The 27,485-nt window shown below is 37.0% G+C and overlaps 2 protein-coding genes and 1 pseudogene across 4 annotated transcripts in view; 2 read left to right on the forward strand and 1 right to left on the reverse strand.

Annotated features, from left to right (window-relative positions):
* Positions 1 to 904, forward strand: part of agbl4 (AGBL carboxypeptidase 4) — a 343,262-nt gene extending 342,358 nt beyond the window's left edge. For both annotated transcript variants that reach the window (XM_079383835.1, XM_079383836.1), the window contains exon 13: positions 228 to 904. In XM_079383835.1, the coding sequence (XP_079239961.1) occupies positions 228 to 324 (97 nt within the window). In that variant the 3' untranslated portion in view covers positions 325 to 904. The remainder of the gene's footprint in view (positions 1 to 227) is intronic.
* Positions 905 to 2,232: 1,328 nt separating this feature from the next.
* On the forward strand, positions 2,233 to 15,425 carry LOC306849119 (spermatogenesis-associated protein 6-like; annotated as a pseudogene). Its single transcript, XR_013786031.1, has 12 exons — positions 2,233 to 2,337; positions 4,231 to 4,368; positions 4,473 to 4,521; positions 4,629 to 4,670; positions 5,131 to 5,255; positions 5,470 to 5,550; positions 7,495 to 7,743; positions 8,598 to 8,715; positions 9,887 to 10,037; positions 11,856 to 11,952; positions 12,710 to 12,798; positions 15,270 to 15,425. The product of XR_013786031.1 is annotated as a spermatogenesis-associated protein 6-like (transcript).
* Positions 15,399 to 27,470, reverse strand: LOC306849841 (uncharacterized protein). Its single transcript, XM_079385189.1, has 7 exons — positions 27,367 to 27,470; positions 17,902 to 19,976; positions 17,616 to 17,754; positions 17,330 to 17,425; positions 16,374 to 16,538; positions 16,030 to 16,139; positions 15,399 to 15,883 (listed from the first exon to the last, which is right to left on the reverse strand). Exons 1-7 carry the CDS (start codon positions 27,439 to 27,441, stop codon positions 15,769 to 15,771), a joined length of 2,775 nt encoding a protein of 924 aa, XP_079241315.1. The 5' UTR covers positions 27,442 to 27,470; the 3' UTR covers positions 15,399 to 15,768.
* Positions 27,471 to 27,485: the final 15 nt, after the last annotated feature.

Below are 27,485 nucleotides of genomic sequence, written 5' to 3' on the forward strand. Positions count from 1 at the left end.
CACACATTATATATATATATATATATATATATATATATATATATATATATTATTTACTGCTTTCACCATATGCACTCACAGATGAATGAAATGATTGTCTACTCTTGCAAGTACTGTCACATGCTTTATTTTCTGTATAATTGTCTCAAAACAAGGGGTGGCTCATCTAACCCTGAACTTCTGATTCTGACAAAGCTCCTCTAAGAAACATCCTTTATGTCTTTCAGCCCTTTCGCTGGAACATCCACCAGTCATCAAGGAAACAATGCTGGAAATGGGAAGGTTAAAAGTGACAGAAAACCCCACGGAGTCAGGGATTACTAAAAACACAGGGAATACTGTACAGTTCCACATCTTCGAGTGAGACGTTGTGAACTATGGTCCACTTGCAAATTACGTTTTCATATCAGCCCACAGCAATCCACCAGATATTTGTTGTCTAAGTTTTTATGTGCTGATAGGACTCAACGACTGTGAATAAGTCTTCTGTATTAATTCTCACTTGTGAGATATTGCACAGAGAAAACATCAACTGTAAATTATCCCACCGGCTACATTTATTGCTTTTTCAGTGCTTTGTTGAATACTTTCTTTGCCTTGCATTTGGAGTTGCCTATTATCAGTACAGAAATTGTATTTCACTCAGCAGTAAGCATTCTGATAAAGTGATTACCTTTATGAATTCTTTAATTGTCTAGATCGTCATCTTGAGTTGTTTATTCAAACCTGAATGTTTGAAAATTGCTTAAATAAAAAGCAATTTACCTGTAATGTTTTATTATATTCATGCTTTGTGTTCATAAATTTGCTTCTAATAAAGTGTTTGATAAAAAAAAAATGGCTTTCCAGTGTCTTATTAAGTGCTTATATTGAAATCCAGCAGAAGTAATTTTGAAATGCTGTTAAAAAAAAAAAAATGCATTTTAATCCTCTCATCATAGTCTCAGGGCAATAAGCATCAACACATTGTCTGCTGTTCACAAAAGTACTCTAATACAGAGTCTGTTAAGCCTGTAACACAGCATCTCCTAATAATGTCTGATCTGTCCACACACAGAACACAGTGTGAGGGGGCTAAAATACTGAATGGCTCAAGCTATCAGTCAAGAAGTGTGAAAAGCAGCGTGTATTTTTCAGGCCAGTCATTCGGAATAACTGAGGCAATCAGTCAGAAAAGGCAAAAACAAATGACTTGCATTTTAGATGGTAGAAGAGAAGATGGCGAGAGCTTGTGAATGAGAAAACACATCCATCTACAGAATCTCGACAAACACACACACAAGTAATGGCGCTGTCATACCTAAAAGCCTTTGTGCTTATGGAGAGCCTCACCTCCCCACTGCGCTGTCATTTTAACCAGAGCCTCGAACCATTAGTCCCTTATGCTTGGCTCACCTCGCTGCCACAAACACATCCTAATTGCCCTTAGGCTGCTGTGAACTGTTTGCATTTCCCTTCTTAAACATCGACATGGTCCATTCCTGTGCACAAGTTAACTGGCCTCGTGATTCTCTGTGAGGTCTGTCTCTCAGCACTAGCGGTGGTATGGTTCACTTCGAGGGCAGATTCTTATTGAACATCATTATAAGCAGCTTAAAACTGAGACTTAGTGAACTAATGTCACCCCACTTTTAGACATTTCTACTTCCCTTCACCCTATGTGTTCAAAAAAAGTAATTACTTTTCAAATTCCCATATCTGAATGTGTCAAATCTTTCCTGCCCCCTCATGACTTGAAGTGCAGCTGTTTTTAGGACCAAACACTCTTAACTGTGCATTTTCTTACAAATTTCTTTACAAGATTCACTTTTGACAGAGTTGACATAAATCTTGGATTGACTCTTCAGCATACAACAATTATTTGTCATATAGAAATATGTATGTTATGGTTAATAATTAGTAACACTAATTATAGCAACTACAGTATTTTGTTGTAGAGTCAAACTAAATAATCTGTTTGATTTATGAAAAAAATCTATTTCACTTTTATTAAAACTAGTAGCTTTCATATTTTATTTATTTTAGATTTTACAACTTTTTTTTTTTAGACTATTGTTTTAGGGAGTGTTGAACTCTCTAGCCTTAAGCTAAACTTCTGCCTTCCACCTTAAAAACAATTGTTTTTTTTCTACATTTATTTTAAAGATTTTATGTTGTCATTTTAGTCAGTTGACCGTGTCGTCATTTCCTCGCAGTTTCACTGCAGTGGTCGCTTAGGCTGTTGTCATAGCAACCAAGTTTAAAAACATGGGCGGACTAACGCCGCCCAAGAAGCCTTCAGCTTCACAAATGCGACAAAAAGCGATAAAATGCACTGTCGAGGTGGATATCCAATCTGTAAGTACATCAGCCCGCGTCCCATTCTGTATTTTTCGCTCAACAACAACACAAATATTCCTGTTTGCGTGTGTTATGATAGAAGTTTTCCGTGTTAGCATACTGTTTGCAACACGTGGCTATTGTACCACGGATTCAGTCCATCAGCCATCAATCAAAGCTGCAACGAGCGGAAACATGATTATAAACTCTCCTGCATTCACTCCAGCCTCCGATGTGTTCATTAAAAGCAATGCACATGCAAACTACTTCATTTTCAGGCAAGCTCTTAGCATCTAGTAGTTTTTTGGTTCAGACAGAACTTTTGTTTTTCATATAGTGCATCATGAATATAAGAAATATTATCTTCAGATCTGCTGGAATTTTTGATGATTATTTTAATACTGTAATCAAAGTGATCACTCTTCAGACATTCACATTAAAGTGTGGCTAGGAAGAGGAAGTACACTAGTACAGGTAACGTTACATCTAAAAAAAAATAGAATATCGAGAAAAAGGTCAATATTTGTTGTCACTCATTTCAGAAAGTGAAAACCATGTATTATATAGATTCAATGCACATAGAGTGAAACATTCCAAGCCTTTATTTCTTGAAATTTTGATGATTATGGCTTACAGATAATGAAAACCCAAAATTCAGTGTCTCAGAAAATTAGAATATTACATAAGATCAATAAAAAAAGGGATATTTTAAACAGAAATGTCAGGCTTCTGAAAAGTATGTTAATTCCTATGCACTCAATACTTGGTTGGGCCTCCTTTTGCATGAATTACTGCATCAATGTGGCGTGGCATGGAGGCAATCAGCCTGTGGCACTGCTGAGGTGGTATGGAAGCCTACTGCTTCTGACGTTGTCTCTGGTTCAGAAGTGGCTTGGTAGTCCTTTTCCTGAAGATGTCTGAGCGTGGTGACTCTTGATGCACTGACTCCAGCTTCAGTCCACTCCTTGTGAAGCTCTCCCATGTGTTTGAATCAGCTTTGCTTGACAGTATTCTTGCGGTCATCCCTGTTGCTTGTGCACCTTTTCCTACCCAAATTCTTCCTTCTAGTCAACTTTACATTTAATATGCTTTGATACAGCACTCTGTGAACAGCCACAGCTTTCAGTAATGACCCTCTGTGACTTACCCTCTTTGTGGAAGGTGTCAATGTTCATCTTCTGGATCATTGCCAAGTCAGCAGTCTTCTCCATTATTGTGGTTTCAAAGAACAAGAGATACCTGGAATTTATACTGTAGGGATGGTCATTAATTGAAACTCAAATGTAAATATTCTAATATTTTGAGATACTGATTTTTGACTTTCATGAGCTGTAAGCTCTAATCATCAAAATTAAAACAAAAACTTTTGAAATGTTTTACTTTACATGTAATGAATCTAAAATATATGAAAGTTTCACTTTTTGAAATAAGTTACTAGAAAAAAAGAATTTCTTCACGATATTCAAACTTTTTGAGATGTACCTGTAGTTGCTTTACATTCATGAATATTAATTAAGTAATATGTAGGTTTTTGTAAAATTAGTTGGAGTTCGATTGGTAAGATTCAAATCTGCATTTATTTGAATAAAAATAGACTAAAAACAGTAATTTTGCGAACTGTTATTGAAATTTAAAATAACTTTTCTATATTAATTTTTTTTTTAAATGCGATGGCAAAACAACATTTTCTTCTTCCATTACATGTTTAGTATCATAAGATCCTTGAGAAATCATTCTAATATGCTGATTTGGTGCTCAAGAAACATTTCAGCAGTTGTGATACTTTTTTTCAGGATTTTTGGATGAATAGTAAGCTCAAAGGAGCAGCATTGTACATGAAAGATAATGTAAAATATAATGATGTAAAATATGGTGTAAGATGACTTCAAGTTAATGTTTTTCCTCCTATAGATAACTTGTCCAGGGGTGTTGTTACCATACCAAGAAGACATTTATGTGAGTGTTCGGATAATGGGCCTGTATCAGAAGTCCAAGTGTGTTCCTCCAGTTTTTCCTCTGCTGCTGCATGAAAAAATGGTGTTTGTGAAGGTAAGACTTTATTAAAACGCCTTTGATTCATTTCAACTTGTGACACATGCTATCTTACTATCTGATTTCTTTTATTTTGTTTTCTCCCCCATTCTCTTCGACAGACCTTTGTGGGAGCAGTTGACCCGGGTGCTGTAGCTGAGCATCTGGAAAGTAAGAATCCTTTGGGCTGGCTTCAGTTTGTCCTGTGTTCTTTCATAAACCTCAGATCAATAAACTTATATACCTTTCCATCATGTTTTTTTTTTCCTCCACTGCAGATGATACAACATCTTTAGAGCTCATTCAGCTCGTTCCTCCTGGTAAGATCTCACATCCATTTTAGCTGTAACACTGACAGATATTTGAGGCTGTAGATTGAGTTCTCCAACATAGCGCTGCAAACTGAAAACATTACATTTGAGCTCAGCTTTGATTGAAGGCTCCAGCTTTTGCTGTTGACGCAACGGCCAAATTCTCAGACCTGCTAGTACAATTTCAAAAATTAACCAACATCAGCAGGGGAATACATACATTATTGGACCGAGCGAGCACTCTCATTACAGTGTGCATAAATCATGCTGCTTTCAATGGAGGTCTCTTGGGCTGAGATTTTTTATTTTTTTGCACACAATCTGACACTCATTCTTTCCTGTTGCGTTATTGCTTTAAAATGCAAAGAAACAGCTTTATTACCCCGAAACAACTTGATTACCCAGAGCTGTCAAGAAAATGGACAGAATTCACCGTTCCATCATGTATTTGTTTTATTTGACTGTGCAGAGGGTGAGATCCTGGCCACGTTTGAAGAAGACACCCGGGAGTTTCTGTATCCAGGCCCTCGTTTGACTCCCAGAAGCCCCGGCCCAGAGAGAGAGATTCTGATGAAGAGATCCATCTCCTTCCCCGTGCGTGTGTCTTCCTCTCAGCGTTTTTGTCATATCTCTGATGCATCTTAAAAGCCGGTCCCATTTTCCTGCTATTTGCTTGAAGACGTAGATTGTTTTGGTAAATTGATCTGCCAAGAGTGTTATTATCTGCATTTGCCCTCTGTCTTTTCATCATTCGAAAAGTTTTGTGATGTTTTTTCTGCTCTCTATCTCTCCTGTCTCGTTCCCTCAGGGAATCTCTCCCAAAGTGGAGTTTTCAACGACGTCTATTATTGAGGAGTGTGATGTGAATCATGGTCAGCCTGCCATGTCTGTGAGTCTGGGGGCTTTTGTTATTGCCATTTATATTGCAGCTGGTATTTGCTTCGTTCCAAAAGCTAGTGCGCTGCCTACATAGGCAGCTGCCTTTGAAGGCGTCTGGCTTCTGGAACGATGGCTTCTGTATGATGCTTCTGCTCGTTATGTTTTGGAACACAGCAATTATTTGTGATGCTAAATGAAAAGCAACACTGAGCTTTAAACGAAAAGGATCAAACAAAGGCTTTTTTTAGATGTACGTAGGAGTACGATGGGTCTCCCTGTCAATCAAACTGTCTGTTGCCATCTGTGCCACTTTGTGCTGTCCTTCTAGTGGTCTCACGCCCCCTTTCAGGATGTTCTTTTTACCATGCAGATAATTACAAAGAATTGGCTCGTTTCTACTCTGATCGGTGCTGATCAGTTGGACTCGACCGGTCCAATTTGTTTCTTCCATATTTTTAGAATCGCTGATTGAGTCCGCATCCTTCATGTCAAGTTTCTCAGACCCTCGTTAGACGGCTTCTGCTGTTGACCGTCTTGTCTGGCCCGTTTCATGTGCGAGTCCTCCCTTTGTGGATGTCTCTAGTTCGGACTTTCTCTGCGTGATTTGCATGCATTTGAACGGCGCTTGTTTCTTGTTTAATAAGCTACTTGTGGTGCTGGCTTTGTTGTTTCAAGGACATCCGGCTTTATCTCCCATTACCAACACCAGCCGAGCCACTAATCACATCAGACAAGCGCAACTCCTACTTTAAAACGGCCTCTTTGTCCCTCCGTCCAAAGAAAAAGGAAGAAAAGAGAGAGGGAGAGAAGAATAAAAGGAGAAAAAGCCACTTAGTTTAATTTCATTAAATCTCGACTCTTCAAACGGCAATCGCTATCAGGATTTACTTTTTTCTTTCTCTGCTTTTTAAAAATGACTTAATATGCCAGGATGTTCCAATTAGCATTTAAATTATCGTTGTTTTTTTACATCCATGTAATGCCATTATCATATTAGGTTGAGACTGGCCATCAAATGCAATTAACATTTTTAAAAACGTATTTACCCAGGCAGCGCCTGCAGGAACAGAGTTATTGGGGCTCAGAATTATGTTAGCTGAGATTAGAGTTATTGAAGTCATTTGCCTGCAAAGGTGAGATTGGAACACTGAGGAAAGGTTTACATCAGGTTACATGTGTACATAACACAGAAATTAGTGGATTAGCACCGTACGAACAGAAAGACGTTCGCAATATCACTACAATAAAGTGTGACCTTATACTCTCTTCCTCTGGGATCTTTTCCCTTTTTATTTCAAAGGTGAAAAGTGTCATTTCTGCGTTACTACTGGCAACAGACAGAAAAATAGCATAATAGAAAAATAGAAAAAAGAGGCCATGCATTAATATTACTGGTGCTTGCGAAGGCATTGCTGTTATTATTGCTTATATTAAGGGATTTGAACAAACCCTTTACCCTAAGTATTAAACACTGTTTAACTGTGCTACGGACATGAATAACCACAACACCTTAGCAACTGTTGCAATATGCTAATAAACATATAAAGCACCTTAGCCTCTGAGCTTCTGAAAGTTTTGAAATATTATATAGAAAATATAATTTTGACCATGTTTCATTTGCTATTTTAGTATTATTTATGTATATAGTAGCATTTATTTTTTTTGTTTTAGTTTTAGTTGACCTTTTAGTTACATTTAGTTTTATGTGCGTTTGTCATCTTTATTAGTTCTCATTTTTAATATTTCTATTTAGCTTCAATTTATTTTTATTTCGTTTTAGTTATTGTAGTACTTTAAGTTTTTTTACGCATTTCATGGAATATTTATATTTTGTTTCATTACCACAAACATTTTTGTAATAGTTTTAGTTTTAATTTCAGTTAATGATAACACTGCAACTATGAATTCTATTCAGTGAATTCATTAATTCAGTGAAGTCTTTGTTTCTATCCAGTCAGGTGGTCGTTCATCAACTAAGCCTTGTGGTGTGAGAACTTGCCCTGCAAACTCGAAGAAGAAGCCAGACACAGCGCCATCCTGTGGATACAAAAAGCCAACTGTTGCGTCCCAAAGCCGTGCTCCTTCACCCTACACCCACCGCAAGATGTGTCAGCTGTCTGAGGAGGCCAGACAACGACTCAGCCATCTCAAACTGGGGCCCTACACATATTAAAAAGAGACGGTCCCTCAGGCTCTGTTCGTGGTGGGTCAGATTGACTGATGAAACGATACAAGCAGAGTTTGTGTACTTTTCATCTTTGATTAATGATCACTGTGACACGGAACATTAGCTCAGGTCAACTGCATGTTGTTAACACGTATGCACTTATTTTGAAGTTTGACAGGTGAATTGCAGTATTTCTTCTCTGAGGGTGTTGATTACAGGAGACAGACAGCCGTGTCAAAATCTTTACTCGTTTTCGTGACTGAAGTAAAAGCATAAATTCTCCCTCCTGTTTCTTTTCCGTGTTTTCTAAAACAACAGTACTTCCTGGGGTGCAAATATCAAAGCTGTCACAGTATAAAAGGCAGCTCTTGGATTTGTGTCTGATATCATCATGGCTTTTTCTGTCACAGGCCTTTTAAAAAGTGGGTAGCCTTTTCAAAGAAAATCCCCAGGCTACAATTAACCCAAGTAATTAAGAGTCAGGCCGTGATTAGCAAATTCTTCCCTCTTATTTCAGCAGATTAGCCGTTTAGTTTATGTGTGTTTAAAGTCGGCACACTTGTTTTGCATGAAAACTAAATAGCTCGTTTCATTAACTCATTTGGTCACTTTACTATTTAAATGAAGTTGGAATGGACTAATTGAAGTCTGAGAGTTGAGTTTATACACAGACACTTGAGTCTGAGTAACTTCCCTCTGAAGTTTCTCTCCTCACTTTCACCTTCCTAGAAAAGTGATTAACTCTGAAATGAAAGTCAAATTCATTTGAATAATCAATGCTCTTCGTGTCAATGGAATGTTGATGCACGTCGCTTCACCTGCTAAATCAGAGATGAGCGAGTATTTATCTTTTAATGGGCAACGTAGCTGATTGCATCTTCTGTTTGCAGGTGCCCCGAAGCCCAAACACGTCGTTGATGGAAACCTCTATGTGTCTTACATCTCAGTCTTCTCCTAAAAGAAGCCCCCTACGTCTGCAATCACAGAGCTACACCACAGACCACACAGGTCACTATGATATTTGTATTTTTACATATCTATTTGTGCGTTTATTCATCTTCATGTCCCTCCAAACCTGTATGACTTTCTTTTGCAAATGAAGATATTTTGAAAAATGGGGTCCAGTGCTGTTTTGGATCCGACTGACTTGTATGGTATGGACAAAAACAGATCTTGAAAAGACACTACTGTTCAAAAGAAAAGAAATGAATACTTTTTATTAATACTCAGCTGGGACACATTATCCCCTGGTTTCACAGACAAGGATTAAGCCTAGTCCCAGCATAAAATGTAAATCTGAGCTGTTTCAACTGAAAGAAACTTGCACTGATCGATCTTAAATTATATCATTGCCTTTGTTTAGTCTCTAGATGGACACCACTAATGTTTATTTCTAAGGCACATTTATAAAAATTGCTTAAGTGTCCTAATTGAACTATGGCCTAATCCTAGTTTAGTCTAAAACCTGTCTGTGAAACCAGGCCTAAATTGATCAAAAGTGACCGTAAAAACAGTATTGTGAAAGGTTTCTATTTCAAATAATTGTTTTTTAAACTTTCTATTTGCCAAAGAATCCTGAAAAAAAAACTTCAGTTTCCACAAAAATATTAAGCAGCACAATTGTTTTCCAACATTAATAACAATAAATGTCTCTTGAGCACCAAATTAGCATATTGGCATGATTTCTGAAGGGATCATGTGACACTGATGACTGTAGTAATGGCCTCTGAAAATTCAGCTTCTTTATCACAGGAATTACATTTAAAATATACTATATTAGAAAACAATTTAAGTTCAATAACAGTTGACAATAATTTACTGTTTTGATCAAATAAATGGAGTCTTAGTGAGCATTTAACTTCTTTAAAAAATAAAAATAAAAACTCTTACCAACCCCAAACTTTTGAACAGTAGTGTAGCTTCTTTTATGTTCTCCAGAAGAAAAAAAATCAGGTTGGAGTGACATGTTGGTGAGTAAATGATTTTCATTTTTGGTTGAGCTATCCTTTTAAATCCTTTTGAGTATTTCAATCAATTACTGATCATAAAGTATTATCAGATGCATTTTCCCATATTTTCCCACAAGATCCCTCTCTCCTTGGGAGTTTTAGATCAAAGCCCTCACATGTAAGTTACAAAGTGCTTGGTTTGAACTAATTAGAGATTAATGAATGTACAGGAATCCTTGCCTTGCCTATTTTCTCCACTAAATCACTTGGGAAGGCATCCATGCAAGCGGCCAGACGTTCCTCCAAAGATCACTCCACCCCTGTGTCCAGCACGTTCAGAGATCAGAGTCCAGTCCTAACCCTCTCTTCCCTGAGAGAACGGTACGTTTAACATCCTATACTGCATTTACAATATTTGCTGCAAAGCGATTTAACACAGACCATCTTTGTTCTTCTCATACTGTTCGATTTTGTGATTGGATTGGTTTGTTTAGGACTAACATACAGAAGCATTATACTTACTTATCCTTCTATTTGTTTATTGTATGTCATGCTTGTGCTTTTCCTAAAATCCATATTTTAAGATATGCATTTTTCTCGAACCTACAAACTTGCAGTGAGCAAAACTTAAAGTGCTACCCCTTCGTCCTTTTCCTATGAATTTCCAATTATGTGGTATTGACTAAATGTGCGGCTCATAAAAACAAAGCCCAGTAAAAAGAGCATCCATTCCACAAATCTATATTGTGATCACACACAACAGACAAGATGAATTTACTGCCTCGCCTTCAAAGGACAGAATCTGATGTTTGGTCATGTTTGTTCATTACTTATGAGAAGGGGGGGAAAGGTGCTGAAAAAACAAGGGGAAATGCTATTGATTGGGTTTCAGTGAGATCTAATGCGTTTGACCCAACGCACAGTTTAATAAAATCCAAGAGACCCTTGTCATTGATCTGAACATCGGCTGAGAAACCGGCAAATGTTTGTTTGTTTGCTAGTCTCTCTACCGCCGGCGCCTTTTCCGCAGGGGCATGAGCAAACATTTAAAATCAATAGACAATCTAAGTCTTGAGAGTAAATAGTGGGAAATGTGTGATACTATTCTGTCAATTGAAAGCATGACTGGAGTCACAGGCCCGGAGATTAAGGCTTGCTCCGCAGATTCACACAATGAGAGATCAGACACGTCTTTTTGAGCTGCTGATGGGGGGAGTGAAAGAAACGATGGTTTCTAAAGTTCAGGCTGGCCCTCTCTGGCCTTCTTGTATGGTAATTATAAAGATGACCAGCGTTACGGCCGTTAAAGATAAAGAACCACAGTGATGCATGACCTTTCACACAGATCAGTCTTTTTACCTCTATATTCCTTTTAATAAAGATTCGAATTAATTCTCTTCTTCTATCTTTTTAACAGGCTCAGTGCGTTAATAATATATTGCTAGTTTATTCACACACAGGTTTTAATATTGTAAATCCAAGGACAGAGCTCAAATGTTTGGGTAATTCCTCATCTGAGCTTCTCTCTTGTGGCATATTTAGATGCATAAAAAGAAAATATCAGCATTTGCTACAGGGCTGGAGATAAATGTCTCTGTATGTGCATTTGTGATTTAACTTCATGATTTAACTGGTCTGAAATTTACAAGTTGTATTTCCCAAGATGACAGAGCTCCAATGTAAGGGTGATAGCACAGACTAGTGGTTTGAGCTGGTATTGTTGGTATTTATTTCAGTATTTGGTTTCTTTCATTCTTAACTTAAGACTTTTTTTATTCCTACATATATACAATAAGCAATATACAAAACATGATTTGTATGTAAATTTTAAAAAAAAGTGTGTGTGTATATATATATATATATATATATATATATATATATATATATATATATATATATATATATATATATATATATATATATGTATATGTATATTAATACATAATACACATTTATGTGTGTGTGTGTGTGTATGTGTGTATATATATATATATATACATTTAAAAAAGCAAAAAAATTAAAAATAATAATAACACAGTAAATATTAGTTTGTGCAAATTCATTATACTTGTTGCATCTAACCAGTCCTTTGTAACTGATTTTCTTGTGAAATTCCAAGACTTCATTTTTCATATTTGGTTAAAGACTTTTGTCCCTTTGATTTGTATTTTCAGTCCTGTTGTTTTCCATTTCCTGCAGGTTCCAGATCTCATCCAGTCCCTCACAGTCGGAGGAGATCCACAAACGAGTGCAGAGAATTCTAAACATCCACGGACCCCGCTGCAAGCTTTCTTTTGTACGTCTCGCCTGAGATCGCAACTGCATGTAATGCTGTCATTTAATACGCACCTTAACCCATGCAAAAGCAATCTCCAAAACACTCATTACGGCACATGTCAGTGTTTCAAAAGGTCCTCCATTGATTCTGTCAAGTGCTCTCTGATCTTCACATCCATTGTGCCAGGATGTGCCGCCACTGTCTTCCAGGAAGTGAACGAGGTAATCAACTTATGTGCTCATTCTTTCTGTTTGCTGGAGTCGTGGGCTGCTTAAACGCATCACCGCCCACACCGTGTTTCGCTGGAACACCCTGACGTGAAAGAAAAGCGAAAGAGTTCTAATTACTCTAAAGCTTCCCCAAATCCTCCCTTAGAGGAAAAAAGGAGCACATGTTCAGGTCTACAGGCTGACGGCTGTCGTTACAGGCTCATCTTTTATAGATAGAAGAGAGAGAAGAGATGCCACAGTGGCACAGTTGGGTGCCAAGCGCTGCGTGGCTGAAGCCCAGCTCGAGAAGGGAACTGTGTAATCCACTCCAGAGTTAAAAAGAGAGAAGGACTGGGATTTATTTTAAGAGTTTTAATCTTTTATGAGAGTTTCACTCTTATTGCATTAGCAGATTTCGGGAAAAATTAATTAGTTTGGGATATTCAGCAACGCTGCATATCTTTGTGCTAATTTCACCATATTATAATTAAACATTGGTTTATTGCATTATTTAGCGATAATGAGTTTAATATTTTTATAACTAAATTGTGTGTGTGTGTTGTCAGGATGAAGAGAGTGAGGAGGGGGTCAGGCAGAGTTCACATGTTTCCACCCACCGTGACTCAGTGATTGACAGCCGGCTACCACATGACAGGTAAACATTGCCTCATTTCAAACAGTTTAGGATTTGTAATTTAAATGAAAATTTAAAGAATGAGATAGATATGTATATATATACATATCGACATATTTAATGGTGATTAATCACATCCAAAATAAAGGTTTTTGTTTACATAACATATGAGTGTACTGTTTATATTTATTATTGGACACCTTATGTAGATAAATCCTCAAATATATACATGTAAATACATGCAATTATTTTCTAAATATATAATGTGTGTGTGTGTGTGTGTGTGTTTGTGTGTATTTATATATTTACATAATAAATATACACAGTACACACACACATTATGTAAACCAAAACTTTTATTTTGGATGTGATTAATCCCGATTAATCATTTGACAGCACTAACACACACACCTACACTTACACCTCTATCAGGATGCTGTAAAGATAATTTAGCTAAATTTACACAAGATCACAGTTACAAGAGCAGTAAGACTCTTGGAAAAACAGCAGAAGATAGATGCCCAGGGTCCCTGCTCACCTGTGTTACAGTTTTTCTAAGTCGCTTTGGTGCATTTTTCGAATCATCCTTAATATTTTCATAGTATGTGCATTTCTCAAAACAATTTGTACAAACCGCACCACACAATGGATTAATGGAAAGGCCTGTAACTTACTCAAAATATATAGTTCATCTCTCAAAAGTAAGTATTTATGTCAATGAACATATCACTGCCATCAGAATAAAAAGTCATTGTTCACAAACAAGATAGTCAAAATGCTTAGTCATGTTGTCAATATAACAGTGCACTCTAGCAACAGTTTGATGACAGTTACTGTATTGAAATACAGAAGGCTGCACTTCTTATGTATGCCATATATCCATTTCAAAAGTACAAATTTACACAATACTGTATGTGGGATATTGATTGAAAGACACTGTTTTACTGTAAAATGTTTGAATTATTGATGATACGGTCGATCTCCCAATATTTGGCTGCACTCTTCAACCCACCTCAGCCCTTGTAAGGCCATGATTGACAACATGGTCCACAATAGTGGCCCTTATTTCATCTGATATGCGCCTCTGTCCTTGGCCTCTTCCTCTATTTTGCCTCTGTACCCTTCCATGCATCCTTACTCCTCTTCTTCCTCTCAGCTGTTGACCCTTTTTGTTCCCTGGGTGTTCATCCATGGTCAGAATTTGTAACTCTTGTGCTTTCCAATTGAAGGTTCATGAGATGCAACTTTGAGCTATTTCAGAGAACTGGTTTATCATTGATTGATCTACATTCCCTTCGTTAGTGAAAGTCAAGATTCACCTGCACAATTTATGGCAAATTTACAAAAAGATTAATAGAAATGTGTAAAAAATATGCTTGACAGTTAGATCAACCGTTTTGCATTTAATGACTTCTACGATGAACTAATGACTGGACGTTTTGAGGCGTAAGACTATTGCACAGAGAACTATATAATACATTTTGAGCAACATGCCATTAGCAACTGATGTACATAAGACAAATGTACATAATCAATTGTATGAATGTACCAAAGCAACTTATTCGAAAGAGTGAGTAACTGCTTTTATGATGTGCACAAGTGACTAGATGATGTGGAGGTTGAACAAGTAGTTTAGAGAATTTCATTTCTGATCTGAGAAATGCACCAAAGTGACAGAAAAACTGTAACATGCCATAGTCCTGCTGTAGGGAGGCATACGAACTGCAGATGTGGCCAGAGAAATAAACTGCGAATTCTTTGTCTGATATTTAAGACAGTGCTACGGGGAGACAGGAAGAACAGCTAATCGTCCTTAAGCATGTGTCCCCTCAAACTTGTGCTGAAACTTGCAAGTGCTTTGGTTGAAGAGTCTACATATTACAGCAAGTCTGGTGCAGCCCATAATATTGAGATACACTATAGTACCTCAAGTAGCTGAAGGCCAGACAAGATATTGACACCCCCATTTGTTCAGGGACTCATTATTCCATTTGTGTTCGTCAGATATCTGAATTTATTCAGGTTATGTTGCAGCTGTTCATCTTGTATTAATACAAAAATATGAATACTTGCATGTTAAGAAATAAGGATGTTTCTTTTTTGCTGTGGTGTATCAAGGGTCCAAACAGGAAATAATTATGTAAATTGTGAATATATATAGGCATAAATCTGAATATTTAGATATGAAAATCATGAATATATGTATAGAAGTTAATCTGAATATATAATTAAAAGTCTGAATAGAATTTAATCTGGAAATATAGTTGTAAGTTTGAATATCTATAAATGTAAATTGTGAATGTAGTTATTTTGACTAGAACTGTAAATCAGACTGTAGAAGTCTTGAGTATATATATATATATATATATTTATTAGCAATTTGTAGTTAGCCTTGAAAACATGAGCTTGTCATAGTTGAGCTTGCAGTGGAAAATACAGTAAGAAGTTTTAATTTGACAGTCCATAAACTTTGTGTCCTGTCCATCCTGCAGGCTTATACCTGGAAAACCATCTGTTCATTTAGACAACGGAACATTCTCCATAGAGCTGTGTTTGAGGACAGTTTGAGCAAAATCTACAAGAACCTTTACAGCAACGCATCAGAGACCGGACACAGTGATCATAGATACATTCAATCAGTCATTTAATGTTTTGCATATGCCTGGTAACTTAAATCAGGAAAACCATATGGGTGGTGGGAGTTTGACAAGATTTCATATACTTTTAACTTCCATAATGATACAACAGTACACTTGCTTTGGACTTGATTTATTGTGAATCCACAGAGGTGTAATCAGCCAATCTCAATCATTTTAGAAAAACTCTAAAAAGTATAAAATCTATTTCTCTGTACAAGTTGCATGTTTTTTTTACATGCAATGCATATGATTATAACTAAAAATGCTTTTTCAATTATCCACTGAAAATATATATATAGTTGCCTTATATTTACAAAGGCTAAAGAAAGAGGGGGAAAAAAAAAAGAAAAACTTATTTGCCTTTATTCATTTTCTTTTTATGGAACTTGTGCTTCTTTTTGTTCATCTTGCCAGCGGCCTGTGCTGCTTTTTCTGCCATGATCTCTTGATATTTCTTTTTGTTATAGCTGAAAAGAGAAGAAAAGCAGTATTTTAGTACATGACAATTAATTAATTAATACAACAATAGTGACTAATCTATAATAAAAGCCCATTGTCATGAATATCATCACAGTTTACTCCATATAAAGCTAATCAGCCACAGCTTTCTTACCTTCTAAACTCTGCATCTGCAAGCAGCTCCTCCACCATGGTCCTTTTCCTTTGTTTCTTAGGGATTCTTGAACTATAAAAGTCTACTGGGCTGTCAACCACTGTACCAACCTGAAACAACAAAAGAGCAAAATTTTACTCTAAAGAATAGAACAATATGCCATTGTCTGCTTTCTTTAAACATGTACGCCTATAGTTAATTGCAACGACAGTATTTTGATAACCATTCTCATTTTTTGTTTTCACCTTTTTTCTTTTTTTTTTTGTCTAAAGGAACAATGGGTTTTTTTTTTTAAAGTTGTTTCAGGGGACAAGTCTGTTGCTGATAAAGACTTCCCAACCAACCTGAAAGTACTTGGGAGGTCCTTCTCTGTCATTCTTCTTGTAGAAGCGCTTTGGGTCCATAGCTGAGCGCATCTTGAGTGCCTTCAAGTCATTTTTGAGCTCTTCGGTTAATTCAGGAGCTCTCATGTTAAACCAGCCATCACCAGTTGTCTTTTCTCTTTCCGCCTGTATATGACAAATATCACACAAATAAGATTAGTATATTTCTTTGCTTATAAAACCCTGATGTAATCAAAAGCATGAGAATTACAAACTTTACTTGTTAACACTATTGCTATAATGACTTGAGTTATAGCCAGAAATCAAACATTTCTTCAGTATTGAAGATTTAAAGTGACATACACTATTATTTCTAAGTTTATCTCACCAAGGTATTTTTGAGAAATATTAGAATTTAAAAATTACTTTCCCGTTTTCTTGTATTTTAAAATGTAATTTATTCCTGCAATGGCAAAGCTGGAATTTCAGCAGTCATTACTCCAGTGTCACATGATCCTTCAGAAATCAGTCTAACGTAGTTGTAAACACTTACAATGGATATAAAAATAACCATTATTTTAGTTTTTTTTTTTTTTTTAACTCACCCTTTCCTAAAATATTTCAGTTTGTTTTTTAATTGAGTTGTACAGGTTATAGGTTTACGTTAAATGTGGAAAAAGTTCTGAAATGATTTATCTTGGTCATTTTTTTCATTTTAACAGAGGTATGTGACTTTTTATGTCCACTGTATACAACATGATACATTTTAAATAGAACTCTTTTGTAGCATTATAAAAGTCTTTGTTTTCAAGCACATTCTTCCTCAAAAGTATTAAACTCCTTTTTTTTTAAAAAATCATACTGACCCCAAACCTTCGAACAATAGTTTAAGTTTTCAAGATGAATTAATAAAAATGAATTAATAAGTTAAAAACTAAAACAGCTTTCCTTTCCTTGTTCATGGCTGGCGTACCCACCTTGCGCTTGAGTTTAGCAGCATGCTTTGATTCACTGTATGGTGGCACAGCATCTTTTTTCTCAAAATCCGGAACGATAACACTCTTCTTCAGCAACTACAAAATGAATACAACATTTTTCATGCTCTTTAGCTTCAAAAAGCATTAACATCTCCACGAATTGCTTTGAAATGCTTATTGAAAAAAAAAAAAATACTAAAAAAGGAATATTGCGAAATATTACAATTTAAAATTACAAATATAGTCAAGGTTTCATCTAGAATAATAAATGATTATTATTATTTACCTCATCCGGATTGATCAGGTCCCTCTGTGTTTTCGAACTGTTGGAAAGACTCTTTGGCTTGTTGCCATCAAAACTGATGTACAAACCACCAAGTTCCTTCATTTTCAGACCTGTGTCAATGGCACTAGATAGCTGTATCCTGAGCAAGAAAAAACAGTTTGACATTTCAGACTAAATATAATTTAAACATCACATGTAAATATTTATTGAAGAGTTAAAAATATTTACACAAATTTTAATATTTAAAAATCAATATAATAGGAGAAAAAAAACAACAACAACTTACAGAGGCTTTTTGGAAGTGAACAGCACTTTTGAATCTTCGTCATCGTCATCTCCTTCCTCATCAACAAAATCCTCCTCATCCTGTTCCTCGGTTTGCTTGGCATCAACATAATATTGTTTCTTAGACCGCAGTCCAGGTTTAGTGTCTATGACAAACAGTACGTTATCATGTGCCTCTGGTTTTTCTGACTCCTGATTTCCATCAGGGCACATCACATCGTCTTCACGCCGCACATCTTCAGCTTTCTGTGAACAACCTTCCTCCTCTGAAGACAGACCTTCATCAGCACTGTCTTCATCCTCACTGCTGTCGAGTAAACTGATCATTTTTTTCTGGGGTGGAAGTTTCTTAGATGTTTCCTCTGTGGTGATCAAATTTGGTTCAGTGTGTGAACTTGTAGAAGGGCCTTCAAGGTCATTCAACGTTACGGAATCATTTTCAGTTGTCTTCATGGTGTCATAAGCTTCCTCATAAATGATTACACCTTTCTTTTCACACTCAACCTTGTTCTCATGCTCCTCAACCACAGTTGGAACAGGATCTTCTAGGGTGGTTTCTACCACATCATGCTTAACAGGCTCAGAACAAGTTTGATCCTCAATAGCCTCCTCAACCACAGCTGGTTTAGGATCTTCTGCCACAGCTTCTACCATACCCTCCTTCACAGGCTCAGAACATGTTTGATTTTCAACAACATGGCTTGTCTCCACAAACTCTGGCTCATCATTTTCCATGGCAACATCTCCAGGCTCTTCAGTTGGTGTAGCAGAAGTTTCAGCCACAGGTTTTTCTTGAAGTGTCAGAGTTTCAGTTCCACTGTCCTCCACCACCTCAACATCTTGCAAGATGCTCTGGGGTTCGTGCATCTCGATGGGCTCATCCTGATCAAGAACTACAGTGGTATCTTCAGCTCTCTCCTCAATCATGGTGCACTCTTGAGCTTCATTTGTGTCCATGACCACAGTGCTATCCAGTTGTTCTACTGTGTCTTCAGCTTCATCTCCATCAGATACTGGGATACTTTCAGGATGAGGTTCAACCTCCTCACCCCGCTCCTCAGGCATGGCAGCAGCAGTTGTAATGGTGTCACCTACATCAGAATTTACTTTTGCTTTACTTCTTGCCCTGGTTACAGGAACCACACGGGTACTACTAGCAGACCCAGTTCGGCTACTACAAGGAGTACCCCTTCTTCTTTGAGGGCTTGGGCTCCCCTGAGAATTGCAGACATCAGTAGCTACCGATTCTGAGTCTGAGTCACCAGGTTTGGGTTGACGCCTGGTGGATCTCCACGGACTCATGCTGGGACCAGACTCGCATCCATCCGACTCATTTTCCTCGTCAACTCCTGTTTTGCGCCTACACCCTCTCTTCTTGGACACTGGAGAAGGGGTGTCTGTGGTTTCCTCAAAGCTCAAAGGGATGGTCGGTTTGACCTTCTGGTTTCGAGCAGATCTGCGGACCACAGAGCCACGAAGGCCAGAAACGCTGGAGGAGCATGACTCTGGTTCAGATGAATCTGCTTCTGTGGTACGAACAGCAGACTTCCGATGGCTCCTTGTTATCCGACGAGTGTCCATAGCTGTAGTGACGGATACAGCAGAACTGCAGGACTCGGCCCCTGAGGGATCATCATCATCATTCTTTGTGGCATCTTTTGTAGCCACTGAAGTCAGAACACGCTTCCTCAGGCTGCGAGGAGTTCTGCGAGAACGGGTCGCAGACACCTCTGACGAGCAGGATTCAACTTCGGATGGCTCGTTCTGCACAGTGGGCTTCTCCCTAACTGCAGTCCTCTGTTGGGTTCTGGGTGTCGCCTGCACATCAGAAACTACAGAGCAGCAGGATTCTGACTCAGACACATCAGCTTCATTGGTAGAGTTTGGTTCCTTTTTGTCAGCAAGAAGACGTGTGGATCTTCTAGTTTCTCGCTTGGGCGGACTAGTTACTGAAGAAGAGGCAGTACTGTTGTCCTTCGGCTCATCTGACTGGGAGTCGCCTGCAAGTTCAGAGTGGGACTGGTTTTCCTCCATTAGCGTTCTGCGCCGTGTTCTTCTGGTCGAAGGAGTAGGCTGCTGTAAGAACAAGAATATTTGTTTCAGATTATTTGAGGATTCCTTATCAGAATAATGTTACAGACATTTGATTTGATATTAGAGCTGCGTGATTCATCGTTAAAAGATCGCAATCTTGATTCAAACACCCATGCAATCCCATTTTAAAATGACAACGATTCGCTATTAAACCTTTGTAAAAATCATACCGGAACATTCAAATCTGCATTCGCGCTGCCACTGACACAGAGAGCAGACATCTACCATGTTTGGGTAAGAAAACAGCTTCACAAACAAAAAGGCTATTCAACTACACAGTATTATCTTGGTCTTACAGTTATTCACATTAACACAGAAATTCTGGGATGAAAGCTTATAGTTCAGCTATAGCCTAAACATTGATGTCTGTGGCAACGATCACAAAGCAATTCCCCTTCTGAAAGTAATGAACGCTTTAAATAACGTTTGCGTCGATTGTTGTGCCGATTGAAAAGTGACTGTTAAAAATGTATTTGTCATTGAATTATTCTTTCAAGAGATTCGTTCAAAAACACTGATTCATCCAGTAATAAAACAAGTGAATTATTTATGAGCGAGTCATTAAATCATTCATTCAAACCACTTTTTCATCATTTTAATATTAAAAATTGGTGTATTAAAAATATTTTAAATACATATATATTAAACGGTTTAATTAATTCAAATTAATTCAACACTTTTTGTCATTATTTTGTTTAGTTAAGAATCGTGATCTCTATTTGTGACAAAAAATAAATAAATAAAATAATTGTGATTCTCAATTTATCCAGAATCATGCAGCTCTAATTGATATGCACTAAAAGTTCAATTCTAATCATACACGACCAGGGGCCTGTACCATGAAGCCGGTTTAGTTGGCTAGCCAGGTAAGTTTCAGTTTGATTTGCACCAATCCTGGGTTTTAGGTACCATGTGTTACGTCCCAAGACATAATTATTTATATATTTTTTTATTTGTGTAGAATTTGATCTCGCTACCGTTACAGTTTGTATTTTTGGCAGTGTTTTGTTTTTTGCTCTCTCTCTTCCCTCTACTCCATGCATAGCTTAATGAAGATCAGCTGGTCCTAATTGTCATCAACTACTGGCTAGCTTTGATTGGCTGCTGGAGGGAGAGCTTGTGGATAAAGCTGGAGACTCACTGTTCTTGCCTTCGCTGCCTCCCGAGACTGCCTTCTCCTGTTCCAGACAGTATCGTGTACTAATAGTTGATCTGTTGACTTTCTGGTTGTTAGTGTACAACTTATTTACCTTTGAAGAGACGTTGTTGCTCTGTTTTCCTCAGGTAAATTCAATTTAAGATTTAAGCTCAAGCTTTTATTGTCATTTTTGGAGCAGTAGGGAGGCGGATGCCGTTTTGTTTAATTTTTTTTATTTAAAAAAACATTCATGTTTTTATTTTAAACATTTAAAATAATGTTTTCTCCTGTTTTTGGTTAGAAAGGGAGTAAGGTAAGACTTTTGTTGTTTGTTTTTCACTTTGTTTTGTGAGTTACAAGGTACTCTCCCTAAGTTAGAGCTTTTATGTTAGTTATTTTGGCCTGGTCCCCTCCCGAAGCTTTATTTGCTCCCCTTTTCGTACTTTAATTGAGCTTGTCAAACAAACGACTTTGTGTAACAAATGTGTTTTTTTTTTTGTGGAGTGCTGGAACAGGAGAGAGGAGTTCCTGGTTGGCTGTTAAGAGTTTTGTTTTATTTCTTTGTATTTGCGTTTACAAATTTCCTTATTACCCCCTTCCTGACCCTAGACGAGGAAGGCACGTAACACATGAAAGTGGAATAGCTTTTAGCTGCGTTCATTGCCATTGTAACTTACCATGGCTAACCTGCTCCGGGGCAGGTTATGTTCTGTATTAGAGATCTCAAACTGAAATTTCAATTTCATTTTCCATTTCAAGAGTTTTATTTGTCACATACACAATTATACAGAGTATAACCAGCAGTGAAATGTAGGTCAGGTCCGCTCCAAGGACAATGCAATTATAAAGTATACAAATTTTAAGAGAAAAGTAGGAAAGAATAAAATAAAAAGATAGATACTAAATATAAATGTGCAGGTCAGTATGTTGTTGACTTAAATAGTACTAAGAGGAATGTGCAAAATAATGTGCAAAAAAGTTGTACAGGGAATATAATAGCAGCAATATGAGGTAGAGAAAAATTATGAATAGCTTATTGATATGGTGATATTTACATGGAGTCAAGTGATGTTATGACACAGAGTTAGAGTTTAGGAGCCTGATGGCCTGGGGGAAGAAGCTCCTCCTAAGTCAGATGTGAGCAAAGTGACATGTCTGACAGTCACTCCCCCAGTTTCTCTTCCTACAAATTAAAGGTCACTATAAAGTAAAATTACAACAAAATTGTCTAGCTTTAATGAAAATGACAATTTACACATGATTTATATTATTATTAATCCATTACACACAAGCACTGTTATTTTAACGATTATTATAAAGCATTTATTTTAAATGAATATGAATATATACAGATCATATATAACAAGTGGTAGAATCAATAAATGACACTTAAAATTAAGAATTAAGAAAATAAAGGTTAAATAAATAAAAAAAATGGCTGCACGTGACCTTACATGTTTGAGTCTATCACTATATATTATCAACTACATTAACTTCACAAGTTTCACTTGTGACTGCACTGATAAAGCAAGATCACTTCCTTTATTTATCCTCTTTCATGGACAAGTATTTCAGTGGAAATGCATTTAAATTCCTCATTCTTTAATCTCTTAAAAAAATTAAGAGTTTTTTGTGAAAGTTTATCTAAGTCCAGCCTCCCATCTATCATGTTAATTACCCTTATTCCTAAACCTAAAAAAGATTTGACTATAATTGATAATTGGCGGCCAATTAGTCTTTTGAATAATGATTATAAATTAATTGCCTCTATATTTGCTAAAAGAATTATGTATTAGAATACATTATAGATGAAACTCGGTCAGGTTTTATGAAAAACAGGCACATTTCAAATAATGTAAGGTTGGTTTTAGATACATTAGATTATTCATAATCATGATTGATGAAAATAGTTTTATTTTATTTTTAGATTTTCGCAAAGCTTTTGACACTGTGGAGCATCCATTTTTTTTTTTCTTCTTTAAAGGTTTTTGGGTTTGGTGAGTTTTTTTGTGCAGCAGTTGAAACCCTGTATAATAATGCAAATTGCTCAATCAAACTCAAACATGGAACTACCTCTAGATTTGATTTAAAAAGAGGTATTAGACAGGGTTGTCCTATTTCTCCGTATCTTTTCCTGCTTGTAACCCAGTTATTATCTATGCATGTTAAAAAAAGTATTCTTAAAGGTATCTCAATTGCAAATAGAGAAATTATTATAAGCCAGTTAGCCGATGATACAACCCTTTTTTTTTTTTTTTTAAATAGTGACCAAATTCCAATTGCAGTTAATGTTATTAATAAGTTTTCTTGTGCCTCTGGTCTCTATCTCAATATCAGTAAGTGTGAGCTAATGGCTGTTAAAAGACTGTGATTTAACAAGTATTAGTAACATTCCTGTCAAGGATAGTGTCACATACTTGGGTATTATTATTGTTAAAGACCAGCTGAAAAGATGTTCTCTGAATTTTAACCCCATAATAGATAAAACCAAAAAAAAAAAATTCAACTTCTGGCTTCAAAGAGATCTCTCTTTAAAGGGAAGAGTTCTTCTTACGAAGGCTGAAGGTATAGCCCGACTGACATATGCCTCCTTATCTTTGTTTCTTGATAACCTTACTAGTAAAAATATTGATAAAATGCTATTTGATTTCTTATGGAAAAATCGAACACACTATGTTAAAAAGACTGTAATTATGAATACATATGAGAATGGTGGCCTTAATTTCTTAGATTTCACCACAATGAACCATACCTTTAAGATTAATTGGATTAAGCATCACTTAAAAAACCCCACTTCTGTCTGGAATTTTATCCCTCACTATGCTTTTTCAAATATTGGTGGTCTTAGTTTTGTTCTGTTGTGTAATTATAAAATAGGGGAAGTCGTGGCCTAATGGTTAGAGAGTCGGACTCGTAATCGAAAGGTTGCGAGTTCGAGTTTTTTTTTTTTTTTTTCTTTTTTTTTTCCTTTCCTTTTCTTTTCTCTTTTTTTTTTTTTCTTTTTCCTTTTTTCCTCTTTTCCCTTTCTCTCTTTCCCCTTTTTTTTTTATAATAAAAAAATAATAATTATAATTATAATGATAATAATAAAAATAATAATAATAAAAAAAAAAAAAAGGAATCAGAAAAAAAAAAAAAAATTGTGGATAAAGTCAACAGAGAAGGGGGAGAGAAAGAGAGGAAAAAAAAGAGAATGGGGGATAGAGAGAGAGAGGAAAAAACAAAACAAAAAAAAAAAAAGACAATTTGCTTCGATACCTGCTGACAAAAAGAGAAAACAACAGAAGACACAACATCAGAGAAACTGCAGCAACAACCAACATCTGTATGAATCACAATAAATTCTAAATGTTAAATGTTATTGAGCAACACGCATAACTAATATTACAAAATAAGTTTTGAAGCAACAGCAGATCAGAACAATGTGTGTCTGTGAGCACCCGTTTTTACACCAATGTGAATGCTTGAGTGTACACCTGTGTGTGTGAGCGCGCTTGTGTTCATAAGGTTCCTCCATGTAAATGTTTAATAGTGTGTGTGTGGGGAACAACAGCCCCATCCCGCAAGGCATGAAGCAGGCATGGAAGAGACCCAGGCCCCAAACATCCGGAGGCCCCCCAGGGCACGGGACCCCCAGGGGAACCACCGCAGGGACAACTGCGGCCCCCACCCAGAAAAGGGCAGAGGAGAGCCCGAAGGTGGGACATCCGACAGCCACAGTGTAGACACCCCAGGGTGCCGTGGCGGCAAGCCCGCAGGCTCCGCCGGCAGCCGACCACACCAGGGCAGACCGAGCCCTGGGCCCGGAGATCCAAGGGCCCCCCACCCCCCAACCGGGGCCCAGCAAGGCCAGTAGGGCCAGGCCCCGCCAAGCGACCGCCGAGAGTGGGCCAGCGCTCACCCGAGCATCCTGCCCCGGCGCGAGAAACCACCAATGCACCGGCGGCATCCTCCACCGGCAGGGCATCGAGTTCGAGTTTTTTATTAATAACATTAACCCCGGCCGGCAGGAATTGTAGGTGGGGGGAGGGAATGTCCAGCGCGCTCTCCACCCTCAATACCACGACTGAGGTGCCCTTGAGCAAGGCACCGAACCCCCAACTGCTCCCCGGGCGCTGCAGCATGGCTGCCCACTGCTCCGGGTGTGTGTTCACGGTGTGTGTGTGTGTGTGTGTGTGTGTGCATTTGTTCACTACTCACTGCTGTGTGTGTGCACTTGGATGGGTTAAACGCAGAGCACCAATTTCGAGTATGGGTCACCATACTTGACAATACGTCACGACTTTACTTTATATAGATAAAATTCCAGCAAGTTATCTGCTTTCCACAAACAAGTGCTCCTATCTTGGTCATTAATATATAAGGTCCGCATCGCTACTTCATCTGGAATAACAGAAACATTCTTTATAAACACCATCTAAACACCAAGAACTGGTTTGACAACAATATTAAATTGGTTAGTCGGTTATATAATAAAGAAGGAATACTCTTTTCTGATGATGAATTCCTTTCTTATTATAAAATACCAGTCACTCAAAAAGAATTTGCAATGGTTTTTGGTTCAGTTCCTTCTGGTACACAAATGTTATTTAGAGGTATTGATAAAGACCATTCTCCCGGTTCAGTGTCTTTAGATGTTACTAAAATGTATGTTGGTAAAATTAGTTTTTCATCATACCCCAAGAGTAATAATAGAGCTATTCGTACTCTTTTCCAAAGAGAAATTGTTACTGTACCTTATATTTTGTCTCACTGGGTCTCCTTATTAAGTGGAAAATTGATTTGCTGGAGGAAAGTGTGGTTGTTACCACAAAAATATCATCTTAGAAATAAGGTTAAAGAAGTTTCTTATAAACTTATTCACAGATTTTATCCAGCAAATCATTATTTACAAAAATTTCAAAAAGGAATAAATGTAAATTGTACTTTTTGTAATGAATATGAGGAAACTGCCTTGCACTTATTTCTTCACTGTACATACTCAGTTACACTATGGTGTAAGGTCCAAAAGTTTATTAGGGAGAATATTCAGTGTTTAAAACCTTTTTCACTCTTATGGGAAAATGTACTTTTTGGCTTTACTGACTATCCTGACCAAGAGGAACAGTACTTTTACTTAATTTACTTATTCTGTTGACCAAATTTTACATTCATAAGTGTAAATTTACCAATAAAACCCCCAATTTTATGGTTTTGTTAACTGAAATATGTATTTATATTGACAGCATCAGAGACTCTGTGAATAAGAAAGCTGTAAGAACTTTGAAAGTTTGTGAATTTTACAATTTATTTATTTGATTTTATATATACACGTGTATATATGCATTTCTTGTTTATTTTTAAGTTTAATACTTTCCTCCCCCTGGCTATTTTATTTGTTGTAATTTGTCTTTGCATTTTTTTATTATTTTGTTTCTTGATAACATGTTGTATGTTATAGTTCTTAATAGTATGTTATAGTTCTTATAAAAAACTCAGGATCAAAGCCCGAGTTAACGAAGAAAGCAGATGATCAGCATCATGGTACCAATCAAACCAGATTGGAGTGGTTTGGTTTTATCAACTCAAAAACTAATCCTAGAAATCTTTATTTGTTCATCTGCCATAATGGTACAGGCCCCAGTCAAAAGTTGGCTTTACTTATTCAATCATTATTTATACAATAAAATTAAACCCATATCATGGCAGAAATAAAAGTAGGCATGGCTCAGTGATGGACTGACCATTGCTAATTTAAAGGTTGCATGAGGTTTTATTAATTAACTTTTAAAAATATTTAAATTAGCACACCAAATCTGGGTTGTTGTCTTTCCCACCAAGACTGCAATACTTTAACATTTAATAAACAGAGTTTTACTTGATGCTAGAACCTAATGACAAATACTGCCACGTGCTTTGTCAGAAAGGATGAAATTACTTACAATTCACCCAAAACATATGGTCACTTTATAGAAAACTAACATGGTAATACTGCCCAAAGCTACACGTGTAGCCTTCGACTCTTATTTATTCACATAACTCTCAAGTCAAAGAGGAATGCAGAACTGACGACATTATCTTTTTGAATACGAACGTGATTTTTTAGTGAACAGGTTTCCCAGAGTTGCTCGGCCATGTATAGACACATGCGGCGACTCATTTTTCACGAAAATTCATACAACACTGCAATTACAAACACACACTGGCGCTTCCGGAGAATATATAGACTACCTGATACCTAAGTATCATACATACCGTGGCTCCAGAGTTTTCATCGCTAGGATTTTTCACAGGGGAGCCCACACGTGTTCCTCTCCTGGTGGCCACCATCTTGCCACTATGATGACGCTAAATGCACTTCCGCTTGCGAGACG

The sequence above is a fragment of the Barbus barbus genome (genome assembly GCF_936440315.1).
Source record: "Barbus barbus genome assembly, chromosome: 29".
In the NCBI taxonomy this organism is placed as follows: domain Eukaryota; kingdom Metazoa; phylum Chordata; class Actinopteri; order Cypriniformes; family Cyprinidae; genus Barbus; species Barbus barbus.

What these genes read in the sequence shown, in the direction of transcription:
- LOC306849841 (XM_079385189.1), bottom strand. Translation starts at nt 27,441, where the DNA reads ATGGTGGCCACCAGGAGAGGAACACGTGTGGGCTCCCCTGTGAAAAAT. An exon ending in TTCACTTCCAAAAAGCCTCT is followed by an intron (nt 17,755 to 17,901) that starts GTAAGTTGTTGT and finishes TTTCTTGCTCAG; the next exon opens with GATACAGCTATCTAGTGCCA. An exon ending in ACCTGATCAATCCGGATGAG is followed by an intron (nt 17,426 to 17,615) that starts GTAAATAATAAT and finishes TTCATTTTGTAG; the next exon opens with TTGCTGAAGAAGAGTGTTAT.